This window comes from Heptranchias perlo, chromosome 11, assembly GCF_035084215.1.
Source record: "Heptranchias perlo isolate sHepPer1 chromosome 11, sHepPer1.hap1, whole genome shotgun sequence".
Taxonomy (NCBI): Eukaryota; Metazoa; Chordata; class Chondrichthyes; order Hexanchiformes; family Hexanchidae; genus Heptranchias; species Heptranchias perlo.
The window spans coordinates 61,672,439-61,689,394 of record NC_090335.1 but is presented as its reverse complement, the minus strand read 5'-3'; the positions used below and the strand labels follow the sequence as shown (position 1 = coordinate 61,689,394).

Here is a 16,956-nt window from a genome sequence, read left to right as displayed (position 1 = left end):
CCATGACCAGAACCAGAGGACACGGCCTACGCTTGAAAGGGGGTAAATTCAAAATGAATCTGCGGAACTAATGGCCCCAATATTAATGGGGAGGTGAGGAGGGTGTGGGATTCTTACTGCGATCGGGGGACCTTGCTGCGATCAGGGGGATGAGGGGTCTGACCATGACCGGGGTGGGAGGGGGTAGTTTGGTGCAAGGGAGGCCCAAGGCTTCCTTGGGAGGCCCAGAGGAACACTCCTACTCCCCCTCGCCTTTCCTAACCTGAAAAATAAATTTAAAACTTATCTTCTGGGCCTCTTCGGGCCCAGGATCCAGCTCCCAGCAGCTTTTGCCGAACACAACCCCCCACCCCCCAATCAGGCCTCAGCTTGAAATTGCAGATCAAGTTCCTGATGACATCTTCGGACCCAACCTTTATATTTAAAACAGGAGCCCCCGGGTGTCCTGCTCGCTTGCTCAAAAGAGCAGGTTAATATTGGGACACTGCGGGAAGAAAGCGGGATCGGAGGGGATAACTGACTTGCGTTATTTTAACTGCTCACCTGCCCGGTTTCTGCCAGGTGGGGGCAGTTAAAATCCGGGCCAATATTTCAGTGAGTGTGTGGTCAATTTATGGAACAGGCTCCCCAGGGAGACGGTAGAAGCAGTTAGCATTAATCATTTATATGAAAATTAGATTTCTTTCAGAAAATAACACCTTGGGATACAGTATATAAGTAATTTGAGAAACGACATGACATGTGGCAAGTGTAGCATGCGTGGGAGGAAAATTATGACTTTGGACCTATGGTTCTCAAAGCTTTCCACCATTGGGGTTTTCCTTGTATCATTTCTGGGCCTGTTGTTGACTAATTGATAGAGATTGATTGCTACGATTAGTCAACAGCTCCATTAGCATTGTATCATGTGACCACGAGGATGGTAGAAGGTGTACTAGATAGACCATGGTCTTCTTTCATCTAGTAATTCCTACATTCCTATGGCAGAGCAGCATTGCTCTACAATCCCTGTTTAATGGAAAAGTGGACATTCTGCTGCATGAGGTAGGTATGAGAAAGTCTACTTGATTAACACTCCAAGCTTCCCTCTTCAGAGGACAGCACGCCTGGCAGGAGGATGAGCAATTAAGAATACTGCCCACAGTACGTGGAAAAAAATGCAAGAGAAGACAGCATTCTTTAAGGGATCTGGCGATGTAACACTAATCAGGTAGATGGCACCTGCCACAAAATATAGCCTGTCAATCTGTCCATATTTACTACTCACCCATGCCAAGCCTTCGTACAGCCTTACAGCTCTTTCACCATATCTCATGCATATCTATATTTCAGCAGGGCACGCAGCCAAAATGCAAGGTACAATTTAAAGCCTTGCCACACTCACATCTTCTAAGGACTTCAGACTGGACATTGTGAGTCATGGGGCATGATTTTTACTCGGTGTCGGGAACCCAATGCGTGGGTAAATATTTGGGTGGAGAATCTGGAAGTCAAGTGAGTGCATCCTAATCTGCGATCGCAACTCAATTGGAGGTAATTATTTTTGCTTCCGGGTTTCCCGTGCAACATCCAGCCAGATTAACAGGCTGTTGGGAGGGAAAGGAGCCGCAAATTGGAGAGGAGGGAGGGAGGGAGAGATCGTGGGCCATGGACGACATTGGGGTGAGGGGCCAAGAAGGACATGGAGGGGGGAGTGTTGCGGGGGGGTGGCCTGGAGAAGATCGGGGCCAGGGAGGTGATCAGGACGGCAGCCGGATGAAGAGTCGGAGGTCGGTGTCGGGGAGGGGGTGGTGGTGGGTCAGAAGGTCTATGATCGCGAGGGTCCAATGATGAAATGAACTTTTTGGGCCTGGATGGAGTGCTCCTGGTCCTCCTGGCCCACAAGCACTGCAATAAAGGCACTCATCTCATGGTCGAGAATCAGAAGCCATGGGAAACCCAAGCAGGTGAGCTTAAATTCATTTCAGCTTTAGAATCCACAAAAAATTAAGTACCTCAGCTATTTTAATGAGGTACATTGCCCCTTTAACAACCTGCCCGCTGGCATCAAGTGGAGATGGAACTTCTGGGTTTTGGATGCACACGCTTATCCAAACGTGCCCGTGTTAAACCTGAAATGGGCGCATTGGAGCCAGGTTGCGATCCCACTTCAAAAAACTGTTATTTTTACCTCCCACCCACCCGGTCTTTGGGGTTAAAATTACCCCCATGGTGTTCAGTGGAAAAGGAGATAAGAGTGCTAGCCATGTTGGCCAATGAATCAGTCACCTATTTGATGCAAATGTTGCCAGCACAGAATGTGATTTTGTATTGCTAAGTGGAACTGAGTCATAAGTATAACAACTGAGGACGGTGGTGCTCCTGACAACTACTGATAGTGCCATCCCTATGTTGCTAATTTGCTGGAGGTGACACACTCTGTCCTGACACAATGTTATTCTGCTGCACTGCTCCAGTATCACAAACACTGCCCCAACATGCACTGGCTGCTTCTATAAGCAGTTTGAGTGTCTTACAGAAGTGTGTCTGTATTGCCCAAAATCTAATTATACAGTAGTGTAACCCTTGGGTGTAACAATAGGAGCCCCTGGTGTTCTGAATTGGATATTGTGTCTTTCGCATGTGTCCTCATGGATGTTTCTCCAAACTTTCCGAAGGTGGACTAGAGTACTTTAGTCAGATGAGGCCAGATATGAATCATTAAACTGTTTTGTTTTATAAACAGCAAGTGAACCCACAGAGTAGCAGATGTAATCAAATCTCACTTTGATTCAACTAACTACAAAATCCTCCTTGAGAACAAGAAAAGTTATTAAATTATATTAACAGGCTTGCTTAACCTTTTCTAGTGAGCCTTTCTGATTTTGACGGGCTCAGGGCTTAAGATGGATGAGTTTCACCTTGCTAGGACAGGCTGCCTCCCCTGACTTGGCTGGCTGACTGTCCATGTTTCTTTGTCCTTTTTGTCTGTTTATCCAGCCAGTGAGAGGACCAGCCTTTTAATCCTTTCCTAATCAGTCATTCGCCAGTAGTTCTGTCAATAAAACCAGCTGCCAATTGCCTCGCTTCAGGTGTGGGTTTAAAGAAAACATTTTCTGTTCTCAAAATGAATAAGGGACATCCTGGTTTAATAGACATGGTATGACATAATTAACCCTCTTTATATCAATTTGAAATAGATTGTAAGCTTTGAATTCCACAAACTGGCTTGTCTGGCTTTAATACACATCTTCGATGCCTGCAGTCCGTCTCTTTCTTTAAAAAAACTGTGCAAATTCACTCTGTTTTAAATCACGACTCTTAAACATAGCTTAGTCCTAAATGTTTTCTGTGAAGAATAGAATGATCAAAAAACTTAAAATGTGACTTCCGTTGAGGAAAACCTGTGACTTTGTGATGTACAGCACTTAAATATTTAAATATAATTGCCTGATTTCTACTAACATACAAAACGGAGAATTGATACATAGGAATGATATTGGAGGTATATCACTGCATACTGTTGGCATATCCCTGAAGTATTGTGGTTATATTTGCATAACAAAGATTCCACAAAACTATTTTTAACCACAAGCACTATAATAATTTGTTTTTATGTAAATTATTTATTGAAACATAAAGAAACATAAGAAACAGGAGCAGGAGTAGGCCATACGGCACCTTGAACCTGCTTCGCCATTCAATAAGATCATGGCTGATCTTCGACCTCAACTCCACTTTTCTGCTCGATCCCCTTGAGTCCCCTGGAGTCCAAAAATCTATCTATCTCAGCCTTGAATATACTCAATAACTGAGCATCCACAGCCCTCTGTGGTAGAGGATTCCAAAGATTCACAACCCTCTGAGTGAAGAAATTTCTCCTCAACTCAGTCTTAAATGGCCAATCCCTTATCCTGAGACTATGCTCCCTAGTTCTAGATTCTCCAGCCAGAGGAAACAACCTCTCAGCATCTACTTTGTCAAGTCCCCTCAGAATCTTATGTGTTTTAATGAGATCACCTCTCATTCTTCTGAACTCCAGAGAGTGTAGGCCCATTCTACTCAATTTCTCCTCATGGGACAACCCTCTCATCCCAGGAATCAATCTAGTGAACCTTTGTTGCACCGCCTCCAGGGCAAGTATATCCTTCCTTAGATAAGGAGACCAAAACTGTACACAATACTCCAGGTGTGGTCTCACCAAAGCCCTGTACAACTGTAGCAAGACTCCCTTTCTCATGTACTCCAACTCCCTTGCAATAAAGGCCAACATGTCATTTGCCTTCCTAATTGCTTGCTGTACCTGCATGCTAACTTTCTGTGTTTCTGGTACAGGGGCACCCAGATCTCTCTGAACACCAATATTTAATAGATTCTCACCATTTAAAAAGTTTTATTTTTCTATTCTTCCTACCAAAGTGAATAACCTCACATTCCCCCACATTATACTCCATCTGCCACCTTCTTGCCCATTCACTTAATCTGTCTATATTCCTTTGCAGACTCTTTGTGTCCTTCTCACAGCTTACTGTCCCACCTAGCTTTGTTTTGTCAACAAATTTGGATATTTTACACTTGGTCCTCACACTTGGTCTAAGTCATTAATATAGATTGTAAATAGCTGAGGCCCAAGCACTGATCCTTGTGGCACCCCACTAGTTACAGCCCGCCAACTTGAAAATGACCTGTTTACCCCTACTCTCTGTTTTCTGTCCGTTAACCAATCCTCTATCCATGCTAATATATTACCCCCAAACCCATGCGCCCTTATCTTGCGTAACAACCTTTTATGTGGCACCTTATTGAATGCTTTTTGAAAATCCAAATATATTACATCCATTGGTTCCCCTTTATCTACCCTGCTAGTTACATCCTCAATAAACTCCAACAGATTTTTCAAACATGATTTTCCTTTCATAAAACCATGTTGACTCTGCCTAATTATATTATGATTTTCTAAGTGCCCTGTAAACACTTCCTTAATAATGGATTCCAGCATAATTGAATCCTTTCATATTGGTCCCGCGAGTGCTATTTCCCACTGGAAGTACTAGATCGTACAATTATCCCTTTAGTTTCAAATATTCCTTAAATAATAAGATTTTAAATCATAGAATCATAGAATCATAGAAGTTACAACATGGAAACAGGCCCTTCGGCCCAACATGTCCATGTCGCCCAGTTTATACCACTAAGCTAGTCCCAATTGCCTGCACTTGGCCCATATCCCTCTATACCCATCTTACCCATGTAACTGTCCAAATGCTTTTTAAAAGACAAAATTGTACCCGCCTCTACTACTGCCTCTGGCAGCTGGTTCCAGACACTCACCACCCTTTGAGTGAAAAAATTGCCCCTCTGGACCCTTTTGTATCTCTCCCCTCTCACCTTAAATCTATGTCCCCTCGTTATAGACTCCCCTACCTTTGGGAAAAGATTTTGACTATCGACCTTATCTATGCCCCTCATCATTTTATAGACTTCTATAAGATCACCCCTTAACCTCCTACTCTCCAGGGAAAAAAGTCCCAGTCTATCTAACCTCTCCCTATAAGTCAAACCATCAAGTCCCAGTAGCATCCTAGTAAATCTTTTCTGCACTCTTTCTAGTTTAATAATATCCTTTCTATAATAGGGTGACCAGAACTGTACACAGTATTCCAAGTGTGGCCTTACTAATGTCCTGTACAACTTCAACAAGACATCCCAACTCCTGTATTCAATGTTCTGACCAATGAAACCAAGCATGCCGAATGCCTTCTTCACCACCCTATCCACCTGTGACTCCACTTTCAAGGAGCTATGAACCTGTACTCCTAGATCTCTTTGTTCTATAACTCTCCCCAATGCCCTACCATTAACGGAGTAGGTCCTGGCCCGATTCGATCTACCAAAATGCATCACCTCACATTTATCTAAATTAAACTCCATCTGCCATTCATCGGCCCACTGGCCCAATTTATCAAGGTCCCGTTGCAATCCTAGATAACCTTCTTCACTGTCCACAATGCCACCAATCTTGGTGTCATCTGCAAACTTACTAACCATGCCTCCTAAATTCTCATCCAAATCATTAATATAAATAACAAATAACAGCGGACCCAGCACCGAACCCTGAGGCACACCGCTGGACACAGGCCTCCAGTTTGAAAAACAACCCTCTACAACCACCCTCTGTCTTCTGTCGTCAAGCCAATTTTGTATCCAATTGGCTACCTCACCTTGGATCCCGTGAGATTTGACCTTATGTAACAACCTACCATGCGGTACCTTGTCAATGGATTAGTGGAGCTGAATGATAATGGTGTGCAGATACACAGGTCATTTAAAGGTGGCAGCATAAGTAGATAAGGCCGTAAAAAGGCAAGCAGAACTCTTGTTTTTTGTAACTTGAGGCATAGAATACGAAGCAAGATGTTAGTTAGGCTATAGTTGGAGTATTGTGTACAGTTTTGGGCACCCTATAATAAGAATGATATAAAAGCAATAGAAAAGGTACAGCATTGATTCATTAGGATATTACTGGTGATGGGGTGTTATAGTTATGAAGACAGTCTTAGAAGTTAGGGTTTTTTTCACTAGAGCTGCAAAAGTTAAGGGGTGACTTGGTAGAGCTCTTCAAGGTCGTGAAGGGTTAAAATAGGGTAAATAGTGACAGATTATTTTCAGCAATCTTTAAAATAATCATAATAAGAATTAAAGAGGGGCTAGATAAAGAATTCTTTATATGGCGATTAGTTAGAATGTGGAATTCTCTGCCACAAACTGTTGTTGGAGCAGAAATCATAAATTGTTTTAAAAGGGATTAGATAATTTCTTTAAAAAGAGCAATATTAATTGATATGGGGAATGAACAGGAAAGTTGGACTAGGTAAAAAGAAAGACTTGCATTTATACAGCACCTTTCACAACCTCAGAACATCCCAAAGTGCTCTACAGCCAATGAAGTACTCTTGAAGTGTAGTCACTGTTATAATGTAGGAAATGAGGCAGCCAATTTGTGCACAGTAAGATCTCACAAACAGCAGTGTGATAATGACCAGATCATCTATTTTAGTGATGTTGGATGAGGGATAAATATTGTCCAGGAGCAAATGTTGGCATGTGTCATGCTTTTGGGCATTTGGCCATTCTGCTCTGGAGCTGGTCGCTAAGAGTAGCCTTGAATGACTTTCCCTCCCTCTCTTTGTGGCAGTGCCTGCTCAGTGGTTAGTGCCTGTCCCCTAATGGCACATCCACATTTGAGCAACTAGGTGGTTAAATCTACAACCACATGTGTAATGCTTTGCTACACCAACCTGCTGCAGCACCCATACAGCCCAAAATCCTACAAATTATGAGGAGTGATTTCCTCTAGGCTTTGCTTGGACATACAGTAGATCTTCCATGATTCATGTATTGTCAAAGATACACACAGTATTTCAATTTAAGATAGTATCATAGTAGGGGTACAGCACAAGAGGAGGCCATTCGGTCCATCGAGCCTGTGCTGGCTTTTTGAAAGAGCTATCCAATTAGTCCCATTCCCCTGCTCTTTCCCTACAGCCCTGTAAATTTTATCCCTTCAAGTATTTATTTAATTCCCTTTTGAAAGTTACTATTGAATCTGCTTCCACCACCCTTTCAGGCTGTACATTCCAGATCATTACAACTCGCTGCCTAAAGAAATGTTTCCTTGTGTCGCCTCTGGTTCTTTTGCCAATCACCTTAAATCTGTGTCCTCTGGTTACTGACCCTTCTGCCACTGGAAACAGTTTCTCTTTATTTACTCTATCGAAACCGTTCATGATTTTGAACACCTCTATCAAATCTCCCCTTAACCTTCTTTGTTCTAAGGAGAACAACCCCAACTTCTCCAATCTCACCACACAACCGAAGATCCTCATCCCTGGTATCATTCTAGTAAATCTCTTCTGCACCCTCTCTAAGGCCTTGACATCCTTCCTAAAGTGTGGTGCCCAGAATTGAACACAATACTCCAGCTGAGGCCTAACCAATGTTTTATAAAGGTTTAGCATAACTTCCTTGCTTTTGTACTCTATGCCTCTATTAATAAAGCCCAAGATCCCATATGTTTTCTTGGGATAGTTAAAAGGATAACCATTAGGTCTATGAAGACTATAGTTTTAAAATGACTGTTGCTGATACTACTGATCAACACTTAATAGGGATAATTTTAACTTTTGTCAGTGGGTGAAAAATGGGTGACAGTGAATCGGCAGCCAGTTTTACACCTCGTCTGATTTTCTTTTCCATTGACTTCAATGACCTGCCAATTCGCTATCACACATGTTTCACCTGATATAAGTTAAAATTACCCCCAATTTGTTTGTATAACATTCCTCTGTCTTTTATTTTAATGCATGTGTTAACCCATTTATTTTAATAAAATAGCATATGAAGGTATGTCATATTAACATGTTAAGCATTCATCGGCTAATATCGGCAATAATAATTTCTAGGCTTAGAATCATAGAAATGTACAGCACTGAAGGAAGCCATTTGGCCTATTGTGTCTGTGCCAGCTTTTTATAGAGCAATCCAAAACTGATCCCATTGCCCTGCTTTCTCTTCATATCTTTCTTTGCTTTAAATATTTGTCTACTTTACCTTTAAAAGAAGCAATTTCTCTGCCTCCACCACTTCCTGTGGCTTATATGAGAATGTTATTTGGGCTGTGGTCAAGAGTGTTATGGATGCAGTTTGTCATCTACTAACACACTGTTTTGTATACTTTTTTGTGAACTGAAAAGCATAGATAGCCGGCTCAGTATGCACAGTAGTGCTGCCATGTGAAATGACTGAACATTTTTTTATCTTTGCCTCTCCCATCTGTGGGAGGCGAGATGCTTCCCACATCAGCCATGATCTCATTGAATGGTGGAACAGGCTCCAGGGACTAAATGGCCAACTCCTGTTCCTATATTCCCAGCAGGTTGGAGGGGAGAGAAAAAATTAACAATATCTCAGTGTGCACTCCTCATGGCTGGCACAAGAGTGATTTTGGGCATGGCTTTGGGAATAGTGAATGGCCTGAGTCATAGGACTGCCTGTCAAACAAACTACAGAGCAAATACATGATTTTCCACTGTTCTCTGCGTAGGCACTGGATAAAGTATAATTAGACAGCAAACTCTTCTGAATTGCAAGTGAAGGGAGTAGGCAGTAGGCAAAGATGACATTTGCCTCACCCTGTCAACTGTTCGTGGAGTGGCATTGAGAACAGTGATAGTGCTGATATAATGGATAACCACAGGACTACCAAGGCTTAGGGACTTAGCAGAGCTACTTCTCATTGCTTGTCCAAGTAGGATCACCCTATCCAATGGGGTATTGGCTTGCAGGGTTACTGGGAACTGTGTTGGAAGAATCCTGGTCTCCAGTGGTAGGTCTATCCCTCAGGTTCCCTTAGTAAACCAGGCTGGCTGGTCATCATCAGCAGTGGAGTATGTAGACTAGCCAGGTTTAGGTATTAGATTAGTGAGTCTACCGCAGAGGGTTGATTCCAATGTGGGTCATCTTGGATCCTAAAGAGGCCTTGCTAACGTTCTCCTGCCCCGCTCGCCCCTCAAGGTGAATAGTCCCTTAATGTAGTGCATTTACCCACTGAGTCACCAGGAAACATTTATAAAATAACATTTTGGTTGTTACCCTTGGCTCAGAGGTAATACTCTTGCCTGTAGGTCAGAAGGTTATGGGGTCAAGCTCCACTCCAGAGACATAAGCACATAATCCAGGCTGATGGAGCACTGCACTGTCAGAGGTGCTGTCTTTTGGATGAGACATTAAACCGAGGCCCTGTCTGTTCACTCACATAAAAGATCTCGTGGCACTATTCAACGAAAAGTAAGGGAGTTCTCCCCTGTTTCCTGGCCAACGTTTATCCCTCAACCAACAACAGTAAAACAGATTATTTGTAATTTATTACATTGCTGTTGTGCACAGATTGGCTGCTGTATTTTCCTACATTACAACAGTGGCTGCACTTCAAAGATACATCATTGGCTGTGAAGCACTTTGGGACATCCTGAGGTCGTGAAAGAAGCTATATAAATGCAAGTTCTTTCTTTTTTAATACATAAAAGCAATTTTGAAGCTCTGTGCTATTGGGATTATATATTAACATATAGAATGACACTTTTCTGTATGGGTAGATCATTAGAATTCCAGTGTCTGGTCTTTACTACACTGTTGTCAGTGCAAAATCTGGTGTACAACACTGTACACATTTGTGTATGCTTATATGCAAATCGTTTTAGCATGTGGTTTTACTCTAGGGAGTGCATTTGCTGCTAGCCCAGTTCTGCTCTCCTCTCTATTTTGGACTCTTCAGTGCTGCTCTCCTTTCTCAGCCTTCCAGTCTCTTGTTCTCTCTCACACTACCCAGTCTACAGATTTCCTGCTTATCTTTCTCAGTTTCACTGTCTCCTGCTCCCTCTCTGAGAGCAGCAGTGGCAGGACGTGGGACACTTGCTGTGCATTACAATCAAATAACATTTGCAGAGTGTGGTGAATGAGGGTGCACTTTATACATAGGTCATAGATTAGTTCAGGTTTTTGGCTGGATGGGAGGGAGGTTATCTTACACATGGGTTAGCTTCTATACAAGTATATATGGTACTATTAATAGTCTTTTTCATGTAACATTAAAGTGGATTTACTTGTCCCAATAACCTCTGTGGTAATAAAGGTGCAGAACAACACGGAAATCTTGCATCACTACAAACCTGGTGGAAATAGAATTAAATAGAAGATAACAGTGTCAGTGTTATATATGTTGGTGTTAATGCCATTTTGAGGTGCTGTAAAGTGAAAAAAAAAGATTTTCACAATGTGATATATTTTCATGCACGAAGCCTTAATAGTTGCTATCACGGACTAACATTCCCTTCAAAGTTATATTCATAACCTGACTTTTACAATGAAGCCACTTGATTGCATACAGTTAGTCCTAGCCACAGAATATATAGTGATCTTGTTTTTTTTTCCTTGTACACATCCGAAGTTTGCACATAACGACTGTATTAAAACGGAAATGAAGGCTACTGAAATGAATAAGGGACAATCTGGCCTTGAAAATCCCCCGAAACTTGTGCACAAATAGATTTTTGCAAACGCAGCATCTGAGGTGCACATTTTCGACCGTCCAAAAGCAAGTTTGCTGCACGGTTTCTAAACATAGATGAATGTAACCAAGGAACTGCCGGCCTTCGAGGGCAGAGAAGTGGTGTCATATTGAAGATCTGGAAAATATTCTGCAATGTTTGTGACATTTGGCACCGAGTACGCTTTTAATTTAGAATCTCCATTTAACAGAGCCATGTTTAAGAATGAAATGTAAAATGAGAATCCAGTGCTATTCTGCAAGGATGACTTGACAGCAGCGCTGTATATTGTTATGTTTTGCAGTGGATAGGCGTTCGCCTTAGGATTCGTCACGCAGAGCTTTTTCAGGCCAAAGATTATGAGGTATTCTGTCAGTACGGCATCGGGGCTGCACAAAGAAAGTCTGAGGTTTGGGACCGACGAGTAGTTCAGCAGCAGTCCCACTGTAGCGGTGTCTGACACCCACACGACTAATTCGGTGCCGGAGCTGAATGTTGGGCTGGCTTTGTCGATATCTTTAGAGGAGACAGTCTTACAGTTGCACACGAGGTTGGCAAGAGCAAACCCGCAGTCTGGGATACTGGAGAAGCAGCTGCAATTGCGGAAGTTGCTTTCTTTTTGAAAGATGAGCGTGTGGTTACTGTTTCTTACCACACTGACACAGCAACACAGAGCAAAGAGCATCAGCTGGATTGACACGGTAGCAGTCATCCCCATATCCACAACATAACCTAACAGAGATTTCCCATTCTTTCACAGGGCCTGAAACAAACAAAAAAGGAAATGGTTGGTAAGTATTTCTTCATCATTGTACAGTTACTTAAAAAAGAAATACAGAAAAAAACTGTTTGTCACACATTAGTGGTGAAGGGGGAAGGGTGGGGGGGGGGGCAGAGCAATGTAGTTCTTTACAGGGATTTATTTTACCAATGATTCAACTGCTACTTCAACTTCCTCCACCAAATTAACCCTCTAAAGTCCGTGCACTGTCTGCCTGCCATTCCTGAGGCTACTTCTATGTGAGAAGGACCGGGATAACTGATTTCTTGAGCGCCTTTACCTTCCACTGCAAAATACGCAGGCTCTGGGCAGTACCTTGTCCCGATGGCTCATTCAAAACTGTGAACCATGTGGGGAATTTCGGCTACAAGGGGGTAAATTTTAACCCCCAAGAATGGGCAGGTGGGCAGTAAAAATACTCTGTTTTTGGAGTGGGACTGCATCCCGGCTCTAATGCACCTACTTCCAGGTTTGACACAGATGCATTTGGGTAGATGCGCTTCTGACACCCAAAAGTCCTGCCGGCACTTAAAGCCGGTGGGACGATATTTAAAGGGCCAATTTAGGTATTTAAGATACTTAATCTTATTAACTTTTTGCGTATTGAGTTACAAAAACCATTTTAACTTCTCCTGAACGTGTCTCCCGTGGTCTTTGAAAGAAGCCATGGAAACGGAGGCCAGTTGCAGCCGGCCCTCATTTTGACCTTTAAACCAGCGATTGACACGTGAATAAAAGATGAGATTTTGCAGTAAGGCAATCAGTTTCTCTCAGACAAACTTTTGGCTGGGAGTTCTTTGTGTTTAGACTGAGATTTCCTTGTTCGCACTCAGAATTCTTGCATATTTGTCCACATTTTGGACCCCCTCAAACTGACAACCTCAGGATGGGGGGGGGGGGGTGCAATGGATTTATTCTACAGTACACCTGAGGAGGAGGCTCATCACCATTCGCGGCAGGCACGGTGTGCAGTTCTGGGAGTTGCAGGTTCACAAGACAGAGGTGCGCCACAAGGATCTGCAGAAAAGAAGAGAGGACCAATGGAGGGGCCAATTACCGCCCCATCAGTCTACTCTCAATCATCAGCAAAGTGATGGAAGGTGTTGTCGACAATGCTAACAAGCGGCACTTACTCGCTAATAAATTGCTCAGACCACATAAATACTGTGGCTACAAGACCAGGTCAGAGGCTGGGCATTCTGTGGCGAGTGACTCACCTCCTGACTCCCCAAAGCCTTTCCATCATCTACAAAACACAAATCAGGAGTGTGATGGAATACTCTTGGTCCAAACATGGACAAAAGAGCTGAATTCCAGAGGTGAGGTGAGAGTGACTGCCCTTGATATCAAGACAGCATTTGACCGAGTGTGGCACCAAGGAGCCCTAGTAAAATTGAAGTCAATGGGAATCAGGGGGAAAACTCTCCAGTGGCTGGAGTCATACCTAGCACAAAGGAAGATGGTAGTGATTGTTGGAGGCCAATCACCTCAGCCCCAGGACATTGCTGCAGGAGTTCCTCAAGGCAGTGTCCTAGGCCCAACCATCTTCAGCTGCTTCATCAATGACCTTCCCTCCATCATAAGGTCAGAAGTGGGGATGTTCAGTTCCATTCGCAACCCCTCAGATAATGAAGCAGTCCGTGCCCGCATGCAGCAAGACCTGGACAACATCCAGGCTTGGGCTGATAAGTGGCAAGTAACATTCGTGCCAGACAAGTGCCAGGCAATGACCATCTCCAACAAAAGAGAGTCTAACCAACTCCCCTTGACATTCAACAACATTTCCATCGCCAAATCCCCCACCATCAACATCCTGGGGGTCACCATTGACCAGAAACTTAACTGGACGAGCCACATAAATACTGTGGCTACAAGACCAGGTCAGAGGCTGGGCATTCTGTGGCGAGTGACTCACCTCCTGACTCCCCAAAGCCTTTCCATCATCTACAAGACACAAATCAGGAGTGTGATGGAATACTCTCCACTTGCCTGGATGAGTGCAGCTCCAACAACACTCAAGAAACTCGACACCATCCAGGACAAAGCAGCCCACTTGATTGGCACCCCATCCACCACCCTAAACATTCACTCCCTTCACCACCGGCGCACTGTGGCTGCAGTGTGTACTATCTACAGGATGCACTGCAGCAACTCGCCAAGGCTTCTTCGGCAGCACCTCCCAAACCCGCAACCTCTACCACCTAAAAGGACAAGGGCAGCAGGCACATGGGAACAACACCACCTGCACTTTCCCCTCCAAGTCACACACCATCCCGACTTGGAAATATATCGCCGTTCCTTCATTGTCGCTGGGTCAAAATCCTGGAACTCCCTTCCTAACAGCACCATGGGAGAACCTTCACCACACGGACTGCAGCGGTTCAAGAAGACGGCTCACCACCACCTTCTCAAGGGCAATTAGGGATGGGCAATAAATGCTGGCCCTGCCAGCAACGCCCACATCCCATGAACGAATAACAAAAAAAGTCGCAGGAGGCACTACCCATGTGAGAGGGTCTACAGAAAGAGGCTGAGCTTCCTGGACCTTTCAGAGAAGCAGTCCTTACGCAGGCTCAGGTTGAGTCGGCAGGTGGTCGCAGACATCTGCATGCTCCTTCATGCAGAGCTGCTCCCGGCTGGGCCTGGTGGCCACGCATTACTTGTCGCACTCAAAGTAACCACTGCCCTCAATTTCTTCACCTCCGGATCCTTCCAGGTGCCACCAGTGACATCTCCAGGGTCTCTCAGTTGTCTGCACATAAATGTATACGACAGGTCACGGGATGGTTTGTTTGTCAACTTCCCCATCGACGACATCAGCCAGACTGAGAGGTGTGTTACAATTCCCTGGCTGGCTTCCCACTGGTGCAGGGCGCAATTGATTGCACACAAGTAGCAATCCGAGGACCTTCACATGAGCCAGGACTGTTCATCAACTGAAAGGGATATCACTCCATCAATGCGCAGCTGTTTTGCGACCACTGGAAGAGGTTTCTGCAGGTGTGTGCCAAATTTCCTGGCAGCTGCCATGATTCCTTCATTTTGCGCGAGGTCACATCCCGGCTCTCTTCCACGCACAAGGCAGACCTAAGGGCAGGCTCCTTGCAGATAAGGGATATCACCTGCAGGCGTGGCTCATGACGCCTGTGAGAAACCCCACCAACAAGCCAAAGCATTGGTACAACGACAGTCACAGCACCACCAGGTCTGTCATTGAACAAACCATAGGAATGCTGAAGATGTGCTTCAGGCACCTGGATCGATCTGGGGGAGCCCTTCAGTACACAAGGGCGAGGGTGTGCAGAATAATAGTCGTGTGTTGCACCCTGCACAACATCACTCAGCAGAGAGGGTTACAGGTGGAGGAGCTTCAGTGCACTCATGAAGATCCCTCATCTGTCGGCAACATTGAAGAAGACGATGAGGAGGAGAAAGAGGAGGAGGAGGAGAAAGAGGAGGAGGAAGAGGAGGGGGAGGAAGATGGGCAGCCCATCATGAGAGCAGATGGCTGCCCATGATGCCAGGGAGTCATTCACATCTAACAGGTTCTCATAATGAGATCTGCAAACTGAAGATAGTGAACTACTCAGACCACCTGGAACAAGCACCACCACCGACACCGGCAAACACCCCCCCCGCCCACCCCTCCACTTGCAGAAAGCAGTCCTTCAACCACACCCATTGTAAACGCACCCAATGGGTAGCACCAAGTCTTGGGGTTCATGATGAAGCACATGAAGGGGGGCTTTCACGAAATGGACTCAAGAATGGACAAGACGTGGCAGTGGTGTGACAAATATGACATTTAATGTGCATGTAAGAAAAAGAAAATATAAATGAAAAACATGACATTGCTTCAGACACACTTGTGCATACCCTTGGTGTTGAGAAGAATGAGAGGGGATCTTATTGAAACGTATAAAATTCTATCAGGGCTAGACAGATTGGATGCAGGAAGGATGTTTCCGCTGGCTGGGGGTTCTACAACGAGGGGTCACAGTCTCAGGATATGGGGCACGACATTTAGGACTGAGATGAGGAGAAATTTCTTCACTCAGAGGGCGGTCAACCTGTGGAATTCTCTACCACAGAAGGCTGTGGAGGCCAAGTCAATGAATATATTTAAGAAGGAGTTAGATAGATTTCTAGACACAAAAGGCATCAAGGGGTATGGGGAGAGAGCGGGAATATGGTATTGAGATAGAGGATCAGCCGCGATCATATTGAATGGCGGAGCAGGCTCGAAGGGCCGAATGGCCTACTCCTGCTCCTTTTTCTATGTTTCTATGGTGATTACAAATCCTTAGCCTCCCTCTTCCTACTGCTTCTACGTGATGCAGCCCCTTTGGCTTCAGCAGAGGTAGTCGCAGGTTGCTCAGGTCCCTGCCGTGACTGCTGAGATTTTCGGCCTATGACCTCTGGATTTTGGAGCCCGTGAGGTCCCCGCCAAAGACTGCTCCACCAGCCATCTGGAGAGGAGGCAGCATTCCAGGTATTGGTTGGGGAGGGGAGCGCAACAGGTGAGACGTGGGAGTGCTTTGAGTGGAGTCCCCACTTCCATGTCCCTTTTGCCATCATTCCTCTCCTGGGCCAGGGCCACATCACTTCTACTACTCTGCTGGACAAGAGCTTGGAGCACATCTGTGACGCGTCCTAAGGCCAAAGGATCTGCCTGCTTGTTTAAGGCGGCAGAAATGTTGGCATCCACACGGCCGTTGTCATGGTCTGAATGGAATCATCTGTGAGCCATGCTTGAAGCTTGATGGAGGCTGTCATTCTCTCCATTGCAGACATTCCCACACTTACCTGTGCCACCATTCCACTAATGCCAGAGGTGGATTCCTCCATCCTCTCCGATATTGTGGAGAGTGCGCATGGCACGTTTTCCTGTACCTCGCAAAGATGCAGCTGTACCTCAATCATTCTCAATCTCAAGGATGGCCCCCGGGGTTCAGCATCTGCGTCCAGCTGAGCAGAGCTTGGAGAGGAGTGCGCCCCCCGACGCGGACTCTCCACAGCTGCCCCTGCCACCAGTGTCTGCTCGAGCTCATTTGTGAGTGGTGAATCACCAGGTGACAACCCAACTATCTG

General features: G+C 44.9%; 2 protein-coding genes across 20 annotated transcripts in view; one reads left to right on the top strand and one right to left on the bottom strand.

Moving 5' to 3' along the window:
• Positions 1 to 16,956, top strand: part of LOC137327419 (uncharacterized) — a 212,061-nt gene that overhangs the window by 9,772 nt on the left and 185,333 nt on the right. For 11 of the 16 annotated variants that reach the window (XR_010964461.1, XR_010964459.1, XR_010964458.1 and 8 more), the window contains exon 2: positions 11,389 to 11,875. Coding sequence is in view for 3 of the 16 variants with exons in the window: in XM_067993192.1 (XP_067849293.1) it covers positions 11,869 to 11,875 (7 nt within the window). In the remaining 13 variants the exon portion in view is untranslated. Of the gene's footprint in view, positions 1 to 1,370; positions 1,534 to 11,388; positions 11,876 to 16,956 lie in introns of those variants that run through there. The other 5 variants (XR_010964450.1, XR_010964468.1, XM_067993194.1 and 2 more) reach the window with 2 other exon arrangements.
• LOC137327421 (exosomal polycystin-1-interacting protein-like) overlaps positions 9,682 to 16,956 on the bottom strand; it is a 45,948-nt gene continuing 38,673 nt past the window's right edge. For all 4 annotated transcript variants that reach the window (XM_067993200.1, XM_067993201.1, XM_067993202.1 and 1 more), the window contains exon 2: positions 9,682 to 11,847. In XM_067993200.1, coding sequence (XP_067849301.1) covers positions 11,152 to 11,802 — 651 coding nt within the window. In that variant the 5' untranslated portion in view covers positions 11,803 to 11,847 and the 3' untranslated portion in view covers positions 9,682 to 11,151. The remainder of the gene's footprint in view (positions 11,848 to 16,956) is intronic.